At 42.6% G+C, this 15,548-nt stretch overlaps 1 protein-coding gene across 1 annotated transcript; it reads left to right on the top strand.

The window, feature by feature from the left end:
- The first annotated feature begins 9,896 nt into the window (after window positions 1–9,896).
- Window positions 9,897–15,032, top strand: Npvf (neuropeptide VF precursor). Its single transcript, XM_028892639.2, is given in 6 exon segments — window positions 9,897–11,432; window positions 11,435–11,475; window positions 12,858–12,990; window positions 12,993–13,022; window positions 13,025–13,232; window positions 14,814–15,032. Coding segments are annotated over 6 exon segments (558 nt in total). The 5' UTR covers window positions 9,897–11,338; the 3' UTR covers window positions 14,866–15,032.
- The last annotated feature ends 516 nt before the right edge of the window (window positions 15,033–15,548 follow it).

The raw sequence follows: 15,548 nt of genomic DNA, 5'->3' as shown, positions 1-15,548 counted from the left end.
TGCTGCTTTGGGTACCTCTGGAGTCTTCCTGACAAACATCTTTCCTTATAACAGTATCCTTAAATCTCACAAAATTTGTGTCAACAAAATACAAGAACTGGTGCACCTAAAGTTTGAGTAGATGTCCCATGGACATAGACATAGAGTTAGAGTAGAGCAACATATAGAATAACCTAGAAAAGAGGAATACAACACATTATGAAGTGATCTGTGGGCTTAAAGAAAGCCTCTCTTTTCTTGATATACTTTGAGGGTCTACTTTCCTGAGTATATACCTACTGCCTGGCGTGCGTGCATGCGTGCGTGCATGTGTATGGTCTGCATTTGTGGACCTATGTTCATGTATGTCCTAGACTAAGATAAGAAACCTTGATTGCGATCTTCACTAATGGATGCTGTATCCTCTCTTGAAGAAAGTAATAGACAAGTCTCATCGTACATTATTTATAATCAAACCAGCATTGTCCTTCCAAAAGGGTTGTCGTCGTCTTCAAGGACCATGGAGACTATGCCACCACTCTGTCCAGGTCCAAGTTTCCAAGACTAGAAAATTCAGACTAAGATAAGGGAGTCATGCACTTGCATGGGATTGCTGATTACGTAGTAAATTATTATATCAAGTGGGAACTTGGAAATTATTATCTTCTTCATAGACTAACCAACAGATAAATAATAACCAGTTCTTCCCCTCACAGTCACCTCATGGAGATAAATGATTATGTGCTGAGTAAAATTTCTTTTATAATTGTAAAAAGGTACTATTTGAGCATATCTTGAGAATCACTAAATATTAATCAAAAGGGGAGAAATGCAGCTAGCCCGGACAGCATAGGAAAGATCAATGAGTTAGCTCATCACTGGTGCTGTGAGCAGAACTGAACAATTACAGACAAAGGACGGCTTCAGAACTATTGCATGGTGCTATTTAAAACATGTGCTACCTGTATAATAGACTGGAGCAGAACTAGTCCAGTGATGATGGGAGATTTAGATCTATGACTTACATTATCATGATGAATTGTCTATTAATATTAAAGTTCTATCCATCATTTGGGACATTTCCCTAGAGAGTTTCTAACATGACCTAGTGACTACCTTAATATGTAAATCATTGCCAGTGAATATTCTCTGCTTATAACTTTTTCTTCATTCTATCTTTTCTCCATAATAGTTATTTTCTTTTTAATTTGAAGAAACAAGAAACGCCTCCTCCCTCTGGATTACCATGTCATATTACCCTCAGAAAGGCCGTGGTTCAGCTGTTTGATATCATCTCCCCTTCTCCCTCTTGTTTGCTGATAGTAAAATTAGCAGCACTAAGGAGTCTGCTCTGTGGGCTTGGGGAACTTGGCTCAAGCAGTTTGAACAAGCAATAAATGTTGGCCAGCTTTTATTTTGTAGCTCGTAAAACATTGGATTCCATAGCTCAGATTCTTTGGTCGGTGGCCACAGTCTACAAATGTCACATTTCATCAAAATCACTCCAGCAACTGCTGTTCACAGGCATGCCCCGAGGAGAAAGAGGGGTGATGCAATGCAGTAAGAGGAGGCAGAGGTCAAGTCTGCAGGTACTAACAGCCACGCACGAAGAACACTGATGCCAGGTCCTCGGACGCAAAAATAATCTGCGGCTCGCCAACCTCAACACATTTGAGATTTGGGTGTGAGAAAAAGAATAGGTCAGGAATCATTCAGTAATTTTCTTGCTGGCACAGGATCCACCAGCCTTGCAGCCTGCATGCACGCTGCCTCTTCCTCCCACCACCCATGGCCACATTCATTATCTCTAAAAGATGGCAAGTATAATCATAGGAGCAGCAGCACAGCCAATAACCAACATTTATCCCGAGCTTACTGGGCTGAGGACCCAGACAGCCATGCCCAGTACGTGCTAATGTCCTCTCCAGATGGGCCATGGAGAAGCTGGCAGGGCCACTGGATGGGCAGCAGGTGGACAGTGAGTGGCTGCCCTCTACCTCAAAGATCTGTTTCATTCCAGAATGTGGCCAGCCCACATCAACTTCATCCCAGGGACAAAACATGCACCCTCTGCCCAGGCTCCCTCCTGAGGGAGAAGGTCTAACCCATTCCACCCCAAACTTTCTCTGTCAGTTTCTTAGAAGTGACCAAAAGAGCCTGGTGGAGCCATTATTGCTAGATATTCAGGGAGAAATCACCTGACAGATTTTTCATTCAAAAAACTTTATAAATTTTTAAATCTCACTCTTTCAAAATGAGCCATAAATGGGTCAAATGATACAGAACAGTAAAATGGATGTGATATGAATTCTTTATAATTATGGAAATGATGCCTTCCTTATTGGTCACATGAGTCATGTAACATGTAATTCCTTGTCTTGAGTTATTAATAATGGATACACAGTTATCAAATTGTTCTAATGAACACTTCTAAAATACTTTCTGTCACTGGAAGCAAATATTTTAGTGCAGACAGATATACTTGCAAGACAGAATTGGAATATCACATTATCGCTACTTCTTATTTAGGGTAAATGCTGTCAAAACGTGACAAAGAGCAATAAAGCTAACTACCAAAGAGTGTGTACATGCTCACATGTGGAATTACACACAAGAGCGTTGTTTTTACTATCTCCAAAATAAACCCTCCTTTGTGATCTCTACACAGTTTCACTGTACACAAACAGCAAGTTTGGGATCATGTCTCTGAGGAAGAGTACCCAAGTGTTGGGCACAGAATGGCAAGTTGGCCAACTCCGTAGAAAATGTAACTTTCTTGCTCAAAATGCAAGGTTTCACTCTCATCCGTTTCATTGCATCCCTTGACCTTACTAAGCTCAATAGGAATAAATAAGAGAGGCCAGTATCACCATTGCAAAATAAAGGGTTTTAAACATTTCAGAAAAGAGTTAAGAGCATTTAGGGATGAAACCATCTGGTCTTGAAATCCTTGGGACTGGGCTTCATATCTGGTGAAAACATAACGCTGGAAACAGGAGTGCCTCCCAATGCCAGAGAGAAACACCTGAGCCAGGATTTCCACCTGCCAAGAGAGGGAGGGAATCTTCGAGGCTCCACCACTGGCTCTGCTTTTGATGGATATATGGAGAAAGAGCTGGGAATTGTGCCCTCAACCACCCCTGGGGAAGAAAGATCTAAAATTTTGTTTTGTTTTGTTTTTACCACCAAAGCCCCATGTGAGCAACAAAAATATCACACAAGAACACCTGCTTGCTGAAACAAAGACTCGAATTGCCCAGCAGAAGTACTACTATCTGCCTCCACCACCCAGCTGGGCTAGAGGACTGTCCCGGCACCTCTGAAGAGAAACAAAGGGACATCACAGCAGCACGGAGTGGTGACTTCTGCCTCTGGCACGGTCACAACTGAGACAGCGAGGGGAACTGTCTCAGAATTGGAGTCGGGGAGCAGAACCCACATTTTACTTTACGCCATCTATCTAAGTGACGTGTGTCCTGTCAGACCGCCCTCCCAGGAGACCGTTCACCCCATTCCTCTTAGAGCCTTACACGGGGTCTTCTGTTAGTGCGCTGTGACCCCACCCAGTCACAAGCTGATTCAGGATTAGACACTTTCTCTGCACTGGGCAAATAAGAGTCCTTCCTTGATATCTGGAATCTGGAACTGAGAGAGATAAAGCCGTTTTTTTCGTGAGATGGCCAAAATTGAGACTATGTAAACTCAGAAAGTGGTGAAGATGCATAGGTAATTTTCTTGAATCTAGAAAGTAGTCAGAGGGGATAACAAAACAGATGTTGGGGTATAAATGTGAATCCAAGAGAAAGGCCTGATAGTGATTTGAGTCCTTGGATCCAGGTGTTCTATGGGCCCCAATCCCATTCATAAGGCATCCCAGGGTCCTTATAATAAACTCCTTATTTTGCTTGAAATGATTGTAACGCGTAACCCAGGAGACATGAATAAATGGTCAAGAAAAGGAGAGCCTCATTCTGCAGCTGTGCCAATAAGGAACTTTTAACCACAAAGCATTTGTAAGAATTGCAAACTGCTTGCCGAGCTAGAAGATCCAACGTGAGCCTACAATTATTTCTCTCCCATCCTTTTTCACCTCATCCCACCTGGGCCGCATTCTAGGGCTTCCTACATCTCTTTTCCTTGGAACAGAATAAGTTATATGTGAAAGGCTTTCGAAGGGATAAGTATAAACAAATCAACCTGAAGTCTATGAAAACATAGGAAAGGCTCCAAGTGCTCTGAATCTAGAGGTGGAAGATGAGGCATGGATGGATGCTTCACTTAGTGTCCACATCACTTTGGATGCTCCCAGATCGTAGATCACTGGCTGTCTCTGTCAATGACTGGGAGTTCTGAATAGCACAGTTCATCAGCCAAGGCCCACCATTCTAAAGATGTTCTGAGTCATTCACATCTGGATTTGTAAGAGACTCCTGTCCAAAAAGCTGGCTGTGTAACTAAATATGCTCTAAACTAAAGCCTTTCTCAACTTTATCTTTTTCTTTATATTACACCCTCTCAAGTGGGAAATATCCACTCTCTAGGACTCACCAATCTAAAATCTAGTAAGTTTTAAAACCCAGTATGGAATTAAACCCATTAGGTATTTAATGAGGATTATATTAACATTTATTTAGTTCATTTAACCTCAGTTAATACAAAAACTTCCAGTCTAGATCCAGAAGATGGTCAGAAAAACCTCTTTTAATTAAATGTATGCCCAGGTCACAGGATACTTTAGAAGTGCTAAGTGCACATCCAAAGTCAGTAGTGACAATTTGGTTGAAGGTTCTTCTGGGTTTTTGATCATTTATTTGTTTGAAACTGGCATTTTATTCATTTATCATGGAATTGCGTGACTTTCAAGCCACAGATCTGCCATGTTGTGGCTCCTGGCTACATCATGGACTCACCTCACAAGACTGACATTGAAGGGGTCTGGAAGACCTTCCTCAAAGTTGAAGTCTCGGCACTATGACTCAAGTGACTGAAGCGGCTACTGGCCGTGAGGCTTCCACGGGATCCCGTAGGCAGAGCATAGAATCGGGTGGGATTACCAAAACCAGGGGGCTGGTGGAGTCAAAGCCCCAAGTGTCGGCACGACAGTGGTCAAAGCCTCTGACAGAGCTAAACAAGCATGACTGCTGGGGACCTCTTAAGAAGCTCGCACCATCAACACCCAGAAGCACAGGAGCAATAGGACCCCTGCTACCAAGAAAAGTCCAGTCATGTGCATGTTCCAACCTGTCATCCAGAGGAAAGAGCATCTATGAGGTCCCCATTAGTCATGATGCCCCTTCAAACCAGCTACCCATCTGCCCCAAATCCATGTCTGTTTGAGATGGGGAGGCAGCTGTGCTTGCAAACATCCTCCGCAGCTCACATCAACGTGGGTTTAAACAACAAATTCTCTTCTCAGAGACAGCCCGGCGAAGGCAGTCAGGGAGGGCACCCTAAGGCTGAGGCTAGGTCTTTGCTACACTTGTCGAAGCCTCGGGTTTTTATTAAAGCAAATAATTACTTTAGTGGCACATTCTACATTTAGAGCAGAACACTTCTAAAGAGCGCAAGAACAAATAAAACCAAATGTTGGAAAGGCGCACACTGACTTGGATAAGGGCTAGCCATATGGTTCAGTGGTTAGAAGCGCTTGCTTCAATCGCCTGAGCACCTCAGTTGGACCCCCAGGACTCCAGTAAGAAGGGGAGAATCAACTCCTAGAAGTTGTCCTCTGACCTCCACACATACACTGTGGCATGTAAACACACACACACACACAAATATATTAAGTTACATTATTCTGCTCAAGTTGAATATGGAGAAGGCTGCTTGCTTATCTTTTAAAATATATCAAAAGCAAAACAGTCCAAAAATAATTCTAGTACAATTTCTATTTCCTACATTTGTGTAATACTATGTGTTATTTTAACTAAGCATCTGGTCTTTGTCCCTCATGTGAAAAAAATCTTGAGTCTTTGGCAAGAGGTACCAAAACCCCATGCCAAGCCAGTAAAAATCACACATTCTTCCCAAGAGGAACAAAAATGTCAATAAAAGGAAGCATTGGAAATATGTGAAAGCTCAAGCAGAGGAGCTAAAATGGCTGTGTCCTAATCAGCCTTGCAAATTGTTTTACATTTTTTAAATTCCACTACTTGGAAGATCTAATACTGCAGGTTTATTCAATATATTGCTCCTTAAAAAAAAAAATCTCCTTCCAATATGAGGATTCAGCCAGTTATTCACTCTCCTAGAATAAATCTTGTGAATTAATTTTTATAAATATTTAATGTCTATTCTCGCATTGTACAAATTGATTCTTTAGGTTACTTCCACGAGAGTTGAATTTCGACATCTCTCCCTGCACGGGGAATCATCTCTGTCTCACAGTCGCTTCAGCGCCTTCCCAGGCCTACCTCTGTCACCTGTCATGGAGAAAACTGAGACGTAAACACAGACTTGCAATCAAATGTGACAAGTTCATTATAACAAGAGACTCATAAATCTCGAAGCAAAGGAACTCTCGTTACATTTTTTTTAAACAATAATTTTATGCAGTTTGTATATGGTGCTTTTACTTGGAACAAAGACAGGTCTCTCTGCCATACATAATAGTGCAATTAATTATACCATAATACCACCTCCCATCCCACTCTAAAAGGGCCAAAAGTTAACAGATGGTTTCAAAATACTTTGGAAACATAAAACACGAAGTAAGCGCCTAATGCCCATAAGTTCTTCCGTGTAACTCAGCAACTGGATTGCGCTTAGGTGGGAAGAAGATTGGAAAAGGCAAATGGCCCAGAACTAAATGGCTGGTTTGGGAGTTAGAAACAGGGCTCCATAACCAGCATCCTTTGAACATTAAAATTGACCACCCTAGTAGACCTCTCCCATAGCTTCGGGGAGCATGTATCCGTGAGTTAAGTGAGATGCCCTTTCAACATAGGGTTTGAAAACATATGCAGCCCCTGGCACACAAACAATCTCACAGTTTAAGTACTTTACCAGATAGATCAGCCCCTGTGAACTTGGGTCCCCACCATTCCTCAATGGTAGAAATGGTTTGTTCCCCATGATTATTATTTGCCAGAGAGTAGAAAGTATCTAATAGGCATAGAAAGATAATAAACAAAGAGCCTTGCACCCAAGTCTGCTGCTCCGAGGGAGAGCCTACAGCACTGTCAGGAAGCCCTCCCTGGGGCTGGGCATGCCTTTTTGTTTGAACACGGGAGATTCCTGTCAGCTCAGCAAGATCCATTGGAGCCCACTGATCTTCTCGAGGTGTGATTAACTGCAACAGAGCACAGACTGGAGTATAGCTAAGAGGCAGAGCATTTGCCTAGGATGCATAAAGCATTGGGTTCAGTGCCCCCCAGCGCTGAAAAGAAAATCTATCACACATCTGATCTCATACCTGATTGGACGGAAGAATCTCATTATGAGATAAGCCTCAGTCTGAGAGTCTTACAGTCCAACAGGAGACTATTAACGCTTTCCAATTTTGAGAAAAGTCACACTGAAGCGCTACTAAAGAGCTTCCTCTTTCGTAGTCAAGAGGAAATTCTGAACAAACAGCAAAAGCTGGAAGGCAGACCACTCCAGTTTTAACACCTACTTTCAATACTAATGAAAAATTATTCATTCATCTTGAACTAAAATGTTCCTGAGTATCATTGCAATAGACAATATGCTCTGATCCACACTGGTCCGGTCCTACTCTGCTCTCTGAGTCTACAGAACATTGGGGCGTGGGGATTGTGGCGAGACAGACTGGTAAGGGCAGAGGTAGTAAGTGGATGCAAAGGAGCTGTCACATTCACACGTGGGATGCCTCCACTGAGACCCAACACTTACTATGCATAAGAAAGAGACAGACACATAGACAGAAACTCCGTCCTCAAGCATGTCATAGACACTGGGTGGGGGCAAGAGAAAGTACAACCATTTGGAGGGAAAGGGTTCATATGATGCGGAAATGGGGGAAGAGTTAAGCCAGAGAAAGAAGCAGAAGATGGGTTAGAACGGGTAGGCTTTCGCAGTGATTCCGAGGTAAGTGGGAAGCCATTGGTGGGTATTAGGAAGATCATAGTGATTGCATTGTGGGAAAGTACCGAAGAAGAAAAAGGGAGGGGCTGCAGAGATGACTCGGTGATTAAGAGCACTGGCTGCTCTCGCAGAGGTTCAGTTCCTAAGACCTCCACGGTGCTCACAACCATCTTTAACTCCAGTTCCAGAGGATCTGATGGTTCCTCTGGCCTCTGTTCTCACCAGCACATACTTGCATGTAAAGCAAGTAAATGTTCTGGGCAAGAGAACATAATGACTGCAAAGGACATGGAGAAAAACTAGCAAACTTAAAAACTCCTCAGACATTAGAAGAGACCAGACCTCACTAGAATAATCAGTCAGTGTCCATACCTGAGTTCCAATCCTGGTTCTGACACCAATATAAATAACTCAATTTCCCTTTCTGAAGCTTAGTTGTTATTCACATAGAATAGAATCCACACAGTTTGTGCTGGTGAAATTACTGAGAAAGTTAGTAAATTCACAAAGTACTTAGAACGGTTCTTGGTATATGATGAGTATTTAAAAATATTGCCTACTACTATTGAGTATCATGTTCAAATCTAGAAACAATGTAATGAGCTTTAGAGTGGGATGTGGGAGCAAATGAAAGATTCTGACTAGATAAATAGGTGGATGGTAGTGACAGTACCAGTTACTGATTGTGCCTCAGCTCCAAATCTACCTTTCAGCGCAGGATGTAAGGCCACGGAGCCAGCCCGGTAAGCATCTCTCTTTTGAAGGAGGCACGTTGTACTAGAGAAGCCTCTGGCTTCAGGGTCACTGCCTCCTTGTTCTCTCATACGTAGCTGCCATTGGTGCATGTGAGGGATACTGCTCACCTCATCAAATCCCAGGGGAAATTCCCAGAGTGTCACAGATATCCCAGCTTTTCACCGGTACCCAGACTGTCTCACGCTTGTGGTGTAGATAAGCACTGACCTGGAGACAGTGGCAAATTTCTCTGTCATCCATATCTTCTCCAATATGATCTGAACCTGGACAGTTTGCTTTCTCCCTAGATATACTACTTTATCTCTAGTGTGTGCCCTTTCCCCTCTAAAATTAATCCTCAGGGGTGGGGAAATGGGTCAGTGGGTAGGTACAGCACTGGCCACCCAGTCTGACAACCTGAGTTAATTCCCCAGGACCTAGATGGGAGATGGAAAGGACCAACTTCAGCCAAGCTGTCCTCTGACTTCCACACATGCGCCATGGCATGAGCACACACACGATATATTTTTAATCTTTAAACAGAACTTAAAAGTAAAGCACACACATGAATAGCACAAGCCAGCAAGAAACATAAATAAATTTTGTATGTCTGTATATCTCACCTAGAAGTGCCCGACTTCTAAATCCATATGCATGTATGCAGTGGCACATTTCACCAAAGGTGTGGGGCGGTTTCATGCTGTGTATATCCTACAGTGTGGTTCTCCATTCGTTAAACCTCTCAATGTTAAAATGAAAATATGGTGGAAAACTGTCAATTTCCATTTTAATAGGATTATTATAATTGCATTCTAAACATGGAAACCAAACTTGGTGGAGCAGGAGAGTAGTTAGTCACAGGGGTCCCTCTAGATGTCAACTGGAATAACCTCTAACTGTTTCAATACCCTCAGCACCACTGAAGCCAATGACCTGCTTAGAAGCTCCGCATTCTTTGAAAAGGATTAGACACCCTGGTTAGGAGCCTCCCACTTTTTCCAGGGTGTGAACTTGGTAAAAAAAAAAAAAAAAAAAAAAAAAAAAAAAAAAAAAAAAAAAAAAAAACTTGCCCCTTGCTTCATCCATTTCTCAAAAGTTTGGATCCACTGACCACAAAAAGGGAAGTTCCATCAGCAGTTTACAAAAGAACAATTTGGAAGGAAAGTATATGAAATCCTAAGGGAAATTAAACCCAAATAATCCACTAACAGCATTACAAAATTAACACAAGACTATGAATTGAATTAATTGCCTCCTACTGTGGGGATCCTTGGCTACCAAAACAAATGAAGCCTACAAAGTCAACTGCCTTGAGAGGTCACAGGCCAGTGTGGCATCAAGGCCATGAAGAGTTCACTGCTGCTTTCAACTCTCTGGCTTACTGCGGAGACCTAGAGGGTGGAGAAGACTTCGCTTCTGCCATTCCATGGCCTCAAGTTATGGACGGAGGTGAGAGAGAGAGCGCGCACGTACAGAGTAATGATGGACGTTTCCATCAAGTTGCTCTGAGTGCCTCTGTCTGGAAGTGGATGGGTCTCCATGTGAGGTCTAGTTCTCCTAGGAGGACAGGTCTGATAGGACCCATAGTGGCTTTTCTGGAGCAGTGTGTCTGTCGATAAGGCAAGTCTTTAAGAATACCAGTCAGCTACTCCAAAAGGGACTCACTGTGGCATTTCAGTAAATACACATTTATTTTTATAAATTCTCTTTTAATGCCATGATGTCAGTATGCCTGTGGCAAAGTGAGATTACCTAAATAATATGGGCCCTGGGAGCAACAAACTGAGCATGTGTGTGACTAACTCATCCCCTGCTAGATTCCTTAACTTAAGGATTTTGAGCAGGAAGGTAGGATGTGGCATCTTTATAGAAATAAAATTCTGGTGATTTATACACATTTGCCAAATTAGACCCTTAGGGCAGATAACGAAGTGACTGAATGGCCTCCCGGAACGCCTACTGAACATTTTCTCTGCTTCTCATCCTCCACATGACAGCTGACATTTACTCTTGGAGCTTTGTAATAACTGAGCAACATTTTACAAAAATAATTAATTCATGGCATTTTATTGGGGTACTATGTGACTTACAACTTTTCTCATATTCTTAATTTTGTTTGACATTTTGAAAATATGATGCCGAACTCTTTTGTCTGGATTTTTGAAAACACAGCTAGCATGTATTGAATCCTTTTCTTTTTTTTCTTTTTACACTTCCCTCAAAAACTAACAAAAGCACCAAAAAAAAAGATTTCTTGTTTAAGCACAGAGAAATGAAACATCCTGTTTGTTTGGAATCCGAACGACGGTTGCCTCAATCTTCCCTAATTAGGAGAGCCTGCTTAATGAGGAAAATTCTTTTCAAAGTCAATGGATTTGCAAACACAAACATTGCTGTCCCCCCAGAATGAAATAAGCACATTCCTTACATGCATATTTTAGTTACACACTCTAATTAATATTACTACTTAAAATGTGTGGAATTCATCTGTTACAGTATAAAAACACCGTGAGTTCCCTGCTCACAGGCTCATCGACACCAGGCTGAACATATTAACTCAATTTTGGATTTAGACAAAATGGAAATTATTTCATCAAAACAATTCATTTTGTTGATTTTAACTACTTCAAGCTTACTAACATCAAACATCTTTTGTTCAGATGAATTAATGATGCCCATTTTCACAGCAAAGAAAATGATGACAAATATTCCCAGGTAAGTCTTAAAATCTACCTAACACAATGGACATTCTGTACATACACACTAATGTAACTAACATTCTAAATGTACACATTAATATAAATGACATTCTATACATACACACTAATGTAACTAACATTCTATATGTACACACTAATTAACTGACATTCTGTACATATGCACACGCACACACTGTCCTAAATCTAATGCTTTTGCAAAGGGTAAGTAATAAATAAATTTATGATTTGTTTTATTTTTTAATTTTGGTTTTCTGTCACACTTCAGCTTTTCTCTGACGATATATGATGTCACTTTGTAAAATGTAGTACAATAGCAATCAACCTGGCCTCTCTGATGACCAGCGTACTTCCCTCAGGGTGTGACAATATTTAGCAAGGAAAGGTGAACTGATATCTATAGATTGACTCAGGGGTGCATGCTTGTAACAAAGAGACAGAAATAAGATCTGGGTGCATTTCAGCCGGAAGATTGCAAGACAAGCATTTGGATTTTCTCCTTGGCAATTGCAAACTGGTAAGTTGGTGGTATCTTTAAATCTAGGTAAACTGTTCATCCCTACATCGGGAAACTGTGAGCTATGTTTATTCTCCGTGTTTACGTACTCTGCAACGTTTCTGGTTAGTATTATCACTCAGGTTACAATCAAAAAGAATTATTTAAATTTGTTTAATGTGGTCCGACGATCAAAGTAGAACCAAATCTAACTAAACATTGCCTGTACTTTATGTGGTTCCAATAAGTAGGTTTGAGGGAGGTCCAGTAACTCACAAACAAACTTTGGCTCTTCACTAAAAATGTCATTTGTAGTCTAATTAAAGTGCAAGTGGTGTTTTGAAATATGGTTTTAGAGTGGAACTTGGAATCTGACAGAAAGAAACAAGCTCAGTGGGACTACCCAGAACCATGCCCTGAGCAGGCTAGACCCGATTCTGGGTGCCGCATGGCCTTGAAATGGGGAGGCAAGACACAAGGCCTGTGGAGGGAATGGAGTTTTCTCTAAAGTCATAATATAAACATATAAAAATATCCCATAAACAATATGAATCAAAAACCTGAAAGAGAAAAATGGTAATAAACTTTTGCCTCATTTCAATACTTCATTATATTCCTGCTGCTTGAACATACTGCTGCACTCACTATATATATTTTTATTAATATTTTATAGTTGTCTTATAATAATCAAGGGACAGAGGAACTAGATTGCTTTAAGAAGCTTAATACAAATTATTTATTTAAAAATTCTGCATATAGGAACACAAACGTTGTTTATAGCTAGAGCAAGTCTGCAGATTAAAATCTGGATTTAAGTTAATTTAGGATTTAATCTATGGCTTGTAATAATAATAAATTATTTTAATTGCCATTTCTAATTATAGCCTAGAGGAATCCCAGAAGGGGAAAAGGAAAGAAGTGTCAGTTTTCAAGAACTAAAAGATTGGGGAGCAAAGAATGTTATTAAGATGAGTCCAGCCCCTGCCAACAAAGTGCCCCACTCAGCAGCCAACCTGCCCTGAGATTTGGGAGGACCACAGAAGAAAAAAGTCCAGAGCATGGGCCAACATGGAGGCAGGGACCCTGAGCCATGTCCCCAGCCTGCCCCAAAGGTTTGGGAGAACAACAGCCAGAAGCATCCCCAAGACACTAAGTCGTTTGCTACAGAGATCCTTGCACTCACTGGGCGCCAGTGAGCTGCTCTACGCCATGACTTGCCAGCATCAAGAAATCCAGAGTCATGGAGGAAAGCAACCAAGGTAAGTGTAGGAAAGCTGGTCAGCTGCATAGTCAGAGATGTATGTGTATCCCATGCTGTCAAAAGGGACTGCTAAGAAAGCTAGCTTCTCAGAAGGACAAGGACAACATCCCAAGTAAATAAACACCTGTACATCCTGAGCTCTTCAAGGACAGGTGTCATAATGAATGCCAAGCCACATGTGACCATCAGGCTGACAATTCTGTAAGCCACACACTAGGTCCATGCAATGACAAGCTTGCAGATTTAAGTTAGGACCTATTGTTCAATGTTCCATCTCTCAAAAATAAAAGTCCCACGTGAGAGAATTGTTTCCCAATCCAGAAGACACCACCATCTCAATCAGATGGCAAACGCAGGAATTTTTTTCCCCCAGTAACATTCTTTGGGATGGTGTGGGAGATGGAATGCGGGCCTTATGCATGCTAGGCAGGGGCTCTGTCACGGAGCTACCACCATTCTTGTCCAACTTTTAATCAAACTTTTCTTCGTTTTCTGCATCTTGTTTTATACATGAATCCTCCTACCACCATTCTTTGTATTAATTAACAAACATTTGTTATCCACCACACATAAATCAGAGTGTCAGGTACTATATAAGATTAGAAAGTGTTATTTCTAATAGAGACTATATTTTTTAAAAAGTCTTTTTGATATGAAGTAAAATTCAAGACTTTCATTAAGGGCTGAAGGGAGTGGGGTGGCAGACTCTGTCACCTAATTGGGGGAGCTGGCTCAGAATACACCTCGTTTACTGTTTCCAAGAAACTGACCACCTTCTGACTTGTGTTTAGGCTCAGCTGCCTTTCACAGACTTTCATTTCTAGAAATCCCATCATGTTATCTACTGCCATATTCCTAGGGCCTAGACCTGTGACTGCCCCTAGTAAGTCCTAGGTATTCGAGAGAATGAATGAATGTTATAAGAGAGACACTATGGAGGGTGCGTCTGTGGGTGGGACCCAGTGACATTTCCTCTTGAGGGCGGCTGGACTCTGAACACGCAGAGACTGGGGAGGAGAGGGGTCATTTCCAGACTGAAGGCTGAGGGTGAGCAAAGGCACTGAAGCAAGGCAAGCCATGGAGAGCTGAGAGCCCTTTGGCAGGCTCAGGACCAAGTGAAGAGGTTGGAACAAGGGCGAAGGGCAAACAAGATGCAGACAAGGGCCCAGACATGGGTGGGGGCCTCAGTCATCCGGAGATGGAGAACTGCTGTCATTTTTGCTGAGGCCCTGGGTTATAATACGAGATAGACTTGGGCAACCAAGTCAATGGTAAGTGCCCACCACAAATTCAAAATCCACCAGCATCTCCTTCATTTCAACTGCAGCCCAATACAGCTAAAGTATAACTAAGCAATCACAGGATGATTTTTGTTTTTTTGAGACATCATCTCACTGTGTATGACCGGCCTAGAACTGACTGTAGACCAAGATGGGCTTAAACACACAGAGCTCCTCCTGCCTCTGCCTCCCGAGTGCTGAGACTAGCGTGGCTCCACACCCAGCATGGGTTGTGTCCTTATGTGCTTTGCCTGCTAGTGTGCTGATAGATGAGAATACTCTGTCCTGTTCCATTAAAGGAGACAAGCACTCACGGAACCGGATGATGCAGAAGGGAAACACGAAGAATAGGAAACCTGGATCCCGTCCTTCAAGATGCTGAGAAGCTGCGACCTGTTGTCTAAGCAGATCTGTGGTATTGACAAGGAAGAGCACCAGTTTTTCCTGTCACTATAGGTTATGTTGACGGTTATTAAAAGTCAAGAATACTTGTAAAATTGAAGTAACTTTTATCAGAATAAAACACTATTGTAAATAAACAAGCCTCTGTCTAATGAGAGGGAGGGAGGAGAAGAGAGAGGGAGGGAAGAAGGAAGGAAGAGAGGGAGGAAGGCAGGGAGGGAGGGAGGGAGGGAGGAAAGCAGGGAGGGGAAGAGTGAGGGAGAGAAAGAGAGAGACTGAAGCTACATGACTACACATTGTAAAATCATGAACACGCCCCTTCCTCCCCAGGACTCCTCCTCCCCAGGACTCCTCCTCCCCAGACCCCTTCCTCCCCAGGACTCCTCCTCCCCAGACCCCTTCCTCCCCAGGACTCCTCCTCCCCAGGACCCTCCTCCATGCCCCCTCCTCCCCAGGACTCCTCCTCCCCACGACTCCTCCTCCCCAGACCCCTTCCTCCCATGCCCCCTTCTCCCCCTCCTCCCCAGGACCTTCCTCCCATGCCCCCTCCTCCCCAGGACTCCTCCTCTCCAGACCCCTTCCTCCCCATGCCCCCTCCTCCCCAGGACCTTCCTCCCATGCCCCCTCCTCCC

Source organism: Peromyscus leucopus, chromosome 3, assembly GCF_004664715.2.
Source record: "Peromyscus leucopus breed LL Stock chromosome 3, UCI_PerLeu_2.1, whole genome shotgun sequence".
Lineage (NCBI taxonomy): Eukaryota > Metazoa > Chordata > Mammalia > Rodentia > Cricetidae > Peromyscus > Peromyscus leucopus.
The sequence above is the reverse complement of the archived record's forward strand: the minus strand, read 5'-3'. Positions and strand labels throughout refer to the sequence as shown.